Below are 6714 nucleotides of genomic sequence, written 5' to 3'. Positions count from 1 at the left end.
GTGCGTGTGTGCGCGCGCGCGCCCCTTCCCTAACTTGAAGGCTGATTGGTTGGGTGTTGTCAAGGAGATGACTGGACACGAGAGGAGAAGGTTCAACTCGAATAACAAAGTAACAGAAGAGAGCAGCACACCGCGAAACAGACAGTCACACTCTTGCATGCTGCACTTTCTATTTTGGACAAATGTGACAAATTTAGGTTAAAGTGACTCTGTTAACCTGTGAACTGACTGAACCCTCCTCTGCTTTTCACGTTCGTATCCCAGTTTGGATAATGGAGAGCTGCAATCAGCGGGTGTTCACACTGCTGCTCCTGCTGCGCTGCTTCATGAGTCTCTCCACCTCGTCCATCGACACCAGTAAGTTTTTAACACCCGGATACAACTGTGTGAAATACTCCACAAACTCAACTGAAAGAGGCTTGGTGCACGGGTGTGTGCTGTATTTCTCTGTGCACAACGCTCTGATTGCGCTAAATATAGAGTCAAAGTAACAAAACAAAGACATGCAATCATTTTAAAATCTGTGTGTGTGTGTGTTTTTTTCTTTAATTGCGTTAACAAGGTTTTTCCAAAGACACCAGCAACACATTTCAAATAAACCAGGCCAAGTTTATCTTTTAGTATTTCTACTAATTACTTCAAAAACATGAGAGGCTGAGACGTTCTAGTGCTTCAGTGTGTGCTCAGGCTGTACTGCTGTCCATAAAGTAGAAATCACTGACTAGGCTCAGGAACACTGACCCTGTATATCACACACGTTTTGCCTTCTACATAACTTCTGTTGAACTAAAGGTCTATGAAGACAGTGCCCAACAAAATTCGGCTTGTAATCACAAACAAGTGTCACAGTCCACCGTGTCCAATTCACAGTTTGCCTGTCCAAAGCCTGAAACGTCCCGCATGCAGAAGTTGCATTACTAGAAGGGGGAGATAATATATTTATAATATATATAAGTCGGTAGGAGGGATGGCTACCGTTATCCGGTGCCATGATGGCACCGGTTCTGACATAAACGGTAGTAACCAGACCGAAAAGCAGCGCACATTTCGGTGCTTTATTTCGGTGCTTTTTTTCCTGAGCTGTGATACACTTTGAATTCTAGCCAATCATTTTACGTTTCCGAGGATAGTAGGCGGGTCCAGGTACGTATGTTCTTTTATAGCAGAGCTACAGATTAAAAATGCCCAAGGCGAAGTGGTCAAAGTCTGGCTGTACTTCACAGCAAAATATGCAAACTCAGCAGCAACAAGTGCTTTAAGCTGATGCTGGGATACTGTCAAAGGAGGTAACACCTCAAATCTGATGAAACACCTGGCGACGCATAGCGTTTTTTTAAAAGCCGAGAAATGCGCCGTATTTGATAGCTTGCTGCGAGACCTCACACCGAGCACATCTACTGCGGGTGTGGTGCCTGTTATCGGACCCGGAGTTAGCAACATCCCCCAAAAACCCGAAGAGGAGAGTCCTGGCCCCTAGCCCTGCCAGTGTAGCAGAAATGATGAGGATGATGATGCAGCAGCAGCCGTTCTTCTCTGCGTGAGTAGCTTAATGTTGCTCATGTGTAATTTACATTGAGTAGGCTAACCACGTTATTAAATTAATGCATGTAAGGTGAACCAGCAAACACCGTCGTAGTTACATGCGGCTGTCTTCTTGTTTGATGGCAGATACTCCCTTCACCCTGGCCAAAAAGGCTAAAATGACCAAAGAAAAAGTGGAAAACAGTTAAACATGAGAGGTTTTTGGACAAAGTTTGTGTTTTTTCCATTGTTTAAGCACTGCTTCCAGCCAAGAGTGATACCATATATGCCCCATAGCTGCAGAAAAGGCTAACATTGTTACCTTTTTACAAAAAAACAGCTGAATATGAGAGGTATTTGGACCAATTTTGTGTTCTCCATTCTTTGAGCACCGGCACCGTTTCAAAAGTACCGATTTGGCACCGGTATCGGATAAAACCTAAACGATACCCATCCCTAGTCGGTAGTGAGATAAACATGTATGATGTACACTCCAGAGTCCTTCATCACTAGAAACAATTAAGCTAGGCTGCTAACATGTATTTGCTTGTAAATGTGTTCTGTGTCTTAATAAATTAATTATTGTACATGAAATATACAGATGGGAGCCAAATTCAAGAGCAAACCTAGACCAGACCTCTAAAGTAAGGAGATGTGATGGCTGATGTTGTTATACCTAAGGGTTTATCTTACTTATGCTCCCACCATATGAGACCAAATAATTTAATTGTGGGAGAAATTTAAGAGGTCAAAGTGGGACATGACCAGTAGCGTGATGGAGAATGACCGAGCTAAGATCCTGTGGGACTTCCAGATACAGAAGAATTGGTTCTTATACAGGACTTTTCTACTCTATCTGAGCACTCTATACAACTCGTTCATTCACCCAATCATGCAAGCTAAGTTGTTAAGTGCTCCCTATCAAACATTCACACAACATGGGAACCACTAACCTTCCAGTTAGTAGCTGACCTGCTCTACCACCTGAGCTACAACCACCCCGGACAAAATGGTGGTGGCTAACCAACCAGACATAGTGGTGGTGGACCAACTGAAGAAGACGGCCGTAGTGATAGATGTAGCAATACTGAATGACGGCAACATCAGGAAGTAGTAACACGAGAAGCTGGAGAAATACCAAGGGCTCTAAAAGACGTGGAGGATGAAGGTAGCAGTGGTGGCAATCGGAGCGCTTGGTGCAGTGACTCCCAAGCAAGGCGAATGGCTCCAGCAGATTACAGGAACAACATCAACAACATTGTTGAAGACCCAAGCTTGCAGTATGAAAAACAAAAGTTTGATGCTGATGCTTTGGTGCCTGCTTCCTGAACTGACACTGGGAGCTGGTTCCACCACAGGTGATGGTCCTGGTTGAAGATTCACTGAACTCAGAGTGCCTCCACACTCACCAGAACTCAGTCCAATAGAAAATATTCAGATTTGGTGGAATGGGAGATTTTCATCATGGATGTGCAGCAAATCCACAATGTCATGTCATGGAACAGAATTCTGAGACATGTTTCCAGCATGTTGAACTAGCATATAGCATACACCCCCTTAGCTGGCAAACAAAGCCCATAAAGAGGACCATCACCACCTGGCCTGAGGTCACCCTCCCCCGATTGCAGGACTGCTTTGAACACACACAGTGGGATGCCTTCTACATCCGGGTGTCCCCAAACCACCACCCACCTGCTCTTGGATAAAGGACTTCTTGGTCAACAGACCCCAGCCGGTGAAGCTCGGCCCTCACCTCTCTTCCCCTCACACTCTCAGTCCTGAAACTGGGAAAATAGTGTGCATCAAACAACCTGACACTTAACGTCACCAAGACCAAGGAACTCATCCTGCACTTCAGGTGGAACAGAACTGCCTCTGCCCCCCTGCACATCAACGGAGAAAGTGTAGAGCGAGTGGAGTCCTTCAAATTCCTTGGCGTCCACATCTCTGCAGACCTCTCCTGGTCAACTAACACCATGGCGCTAGTCAAGATGGCCCAGCAGCGGCTACACATCCTAAGGGTGCTTGCACAAAAAGTAATCAGTTCTCTGCCTGTCTGTCTCTGTCATCCAGTACTGTACTGTGTATTTATATTTATATTAAGTGTATAGTTAAATTATTGTATAGTCTTTATAATGTGCTAAGGTACCCATGCACTTTTCTAGAGCTGTTTCTAATCTTCTTATACTATGTATAATGACAATAAAGGCTTTCAATTTAATTAAATAGTGTCGCTAACAAAGTGGCCAGTGAGTGTATTTCTGTTGTTTGTATGTGTTCTTGAGTGCTTGTACAGCTTAGGCACTGGACAAGCACTGTTGACTGGTTGTTGGTTGCTCCAGTCTGCAGGCCAAATATCCTTGAGCAAATTACTAACCCTAAGTTGCTCTCCAAAGCATCCATCAGTGTATGAGTGTGTGTGAATATTACGTAGAGAGAAAAAGTGCATGTTGTCTAAAACACTGAGTGCTCTGGGAGAGTAGAAAAGGACTATATAAGAATGGGTCAAATGACCTTTTTTAACCTCTAGGAACTCATGAAAGCTGCCCAAGAAAAAAAACAATTACTAAACTACAAAGGTTATCAAATCAAATCTAAATATAACCTGTGAGCATTGTGAATAACCCCTCGTCTGTCAGCTCAACAACATAGACTTAATTTACAATACATTTTTGAGAGATGAATTGAATTTTCAACCTGCAAAATTCTTTAGTGAGGCCTCTGTACCTTCTGGTCACCCGTGCATTGGATGTTATCCTCTCCAGGTCTTCTATTTACTTAGGCCATGTGGAGGGGATGAGCTGTTTCCCACCAACAGGGGCTCATGTGCCCTAGGACATTCAAGTTGCCATGGAAACAAAGCTAATAAACTTCAGGGGTGGTCATAAATTTCCTCATTATTTGGCCTGTGGCCCAGAGGGAAGGGGCCATGGGTGACAGTGTGGAGGCTGCCGGAGCCTGCTTTTAGATAAGCTGCTTCTTAGACGTTGGTCCCACGGTAGATTTAGCAGACCAGGTCTACAATGTTATGATATGTGTGTCCTCCGAGGATCTGTTCTTCAGATGTGGTTTAACTAACTCTGACCTATCAGGCTAAAATGGTCCTGTTCCTTGTCAGCCAGCTATTTTTCTGCCAAGGGTGTTGTTTTGACCTCCTTGGCATTTTAATAATTCTGTAACTCTGTTAAATTAAAACCACATTATGTTATTTTTCATGACTTTTGTTTAAATGGGCTTATTTAGCAAATATTGAATTTTTGGGTGTATGGGATCAAAAGGAAAAAAGTCACGACAACTTCTACCTAGAACCACCATTTAAACCTGTCCTGCATGAATTATGACACCATCAATCAGGATTTGAAAAAAGATTTTTGAGCTTAATTTTTTTTTAAATTTACTTTTCAAAGAGGTTTTTTTTACAAGTACACTGGCTGACCAGTGGGTGGCAGGGTATGGAGTGACACATCAGTGTGTAGTGATATATGTGCAAGTATACCATCAACACTGACACAAATACAAGAAAACCACCTATAAATACCTGTCTACTGTAGTGAGCACTGTGTGTGAAAGGGTTAATGTAACACCAGACTGGTTAGTGCGCACATTTAGAGTTGAAGATTGATAAAAACATCCCAGAGCTAGCCAGAGATGACTGAAAAACATGGTAGCACCAGAGATACTCTGCATAGACCCAATAAGGAAGAAAAAAAAAACAGAAAAGAAGAAGGAATTCAAATTTTAGTCAAGTGTAAACCAAAAAGCTGGTATCTTGGGTTGGTAATTGTGAACAAAATGGTATTCAGGTGGAAGCCTTCATCTCGTTTGCAAATCCATATCTGTGCTGATGTGCAAATGTTAGTTTAAATTTTTTTTAAAAAAAGACACTACTGAATTCTTTTGGTTTGTAAGAACATTAAACAATGAAGTCAGAGTTGCACAGTTTACAGAGAATGGGAAAGCGAAAATATTCAGCAAGCTGAAATTTGTTGGCTGACGACAATAGCTTTAAGATGAAAGGAAGGCAACATAAACTCAAACAACCATAATGGTTCGAAATACTTTAAAATACTGTGAAAAAACAAACAAAAAAAACCCCAAAAGCAACACAACTCAAAAACACAGAGTGTGTTCAGGTTAGCCCATTTTTAATAAAGAGAAATTGATCAAAAACGTAGTAACCTTTTAAAAAAATCTGTAACAACCTTGCTTTGACTGTGTAATATGTGGGAAGTTAGTCTCTTGTTTTTTTTCTTCCCTGTCAGTGAATGTGGTAGATTTCTGTGGCCAGACAATCCAAGGTGACGGTATGATCATCAACTCACACCAGGAATCCAAGAAGTACTACTTTGTGATCATGGGGACTGATTGCCACCTGACAATGCAGGCCAGCTCTCCCAAAGACAAGGTCCAGTTCCATTTCCGCTTCTTCCTGGTTTACAGCTTGCTTAGAGTGGCCCCCCTGAGTCCTGTGCCTGTCTTGCCAGAGTCTCTGTCCCCCCACGGTTCTGCCCCTCTCAGCCCCAGATCGCAGTCTACCTCTGGTGAAAACTCAGAAGATCCGTGTCATGCCGGCTCTTACGTTCAGTTCTATGATGGTCGGGACACAACCTCGCCTCTCTTGGGGCCTCCTCTTTGTGGGAAGAGCCCACCCCGACCAGTGCTGTCCACAGGAAACTACCTGACCCTGAGGCTGGTGACCAGGGGGACTCAGCCTCGAGTTGACTTTGTGGGGGACTTCACCTCCTTCAGACTGGGTAAGAAAAACACGGTAAAGGTTATGAAAATGTGTTTGAAAGTCAGTCTTTAGCTAAGAAACAGGAGACCTTTAATCAAACACATACTTTAGGAAAGTTCTGCTTTGTTTTACTTGAAGGTCAGCTGAAGTTAAAAGCGAAAACCCACAGCGATGACAGAAGAAGCTTATAAGAAACTGGAATAACACGTCTTGTATTTTAATGTAACATTTTATTTTGCACATACAAAATGTCACTGGAGATTTAACAGGATAGACAGATGCTGCATCATTTAAAGTCAGTGTTAATTTAATTTGAGAAGTAGCGCTGGGGGCTTTTGGCCTACTACTCCTTGCAGAAACTCTCTAAATCCTTTAGGTGTCTTTGCTGCAACTTGGCAACTCAAAACGGGAGCTCTGTCCACAGATTTCCTACAGGACTGAGGTCTGGAGACTGGCTA

At 43.0% G+C, this 6714-nt stretch overlaps 1 protein-coding gene across 1 annotated transcript; it reads left to right on the top strand.

The window, feature by feature from the left end:
- The first annotated feature begins 57 nt into the window (after nt 1-57).
- ldlrad2 (low density lipoprotein receptor class A domain containing 2) lies at nt 58-6335 on the top strand. Its single transcript, XM_005939797.2, has 2 exons — nt 58-357; nt 5784-6335. The coding sequence occupies exons 1-2, from the start codon at nt 273-275 to the stop codon at nt 6326-6328; spliced, it is 630 nt and encodes a 209-aa protein (XP_005939859.2). The 5' UTR covers nt 58-272; the 3' UTR covers nt 6329-6335.
- The last annotated feature ends 379 nt before the right edge of the window (nt 6336-6714 follow it).

This window comes from Haplochromis burtoni, unplaced genomic scaffold (assembly GCF_018398535.1).
Source record: "Haplochromis burtoni strain Fernald_Lab_line unplaced genomic scaffold, NCSU_Asbu1 Contig_273, whole genome shotgun sequence".
Classification (NCBI taxonomy): Eukaryota; Metazoa; Chordata; class Actinopteri; order Cichliformes; family Cichlidae; genus Haplochromis; species Haplochromis burtoni.
This window is presented reverse-complemented; position numbering and strand designations above follow the sequence as displayed.

Coding starts and splice junctions, on each gene's coding strand:
- ldlrad2 (XM_005939797.2), top strand. CDS start 273: ATGGAGAGCTGCAATCAGCGGGTGTTCACACTGCTGCTCCTGCTGCGC. Junction 358..5,783: donor CACCTCGTCCATCGACACCA/GTAAGTTTTTAA, acceptor CTTCCCTGTCAG/TGAATGTGGTAGATTTCTGT.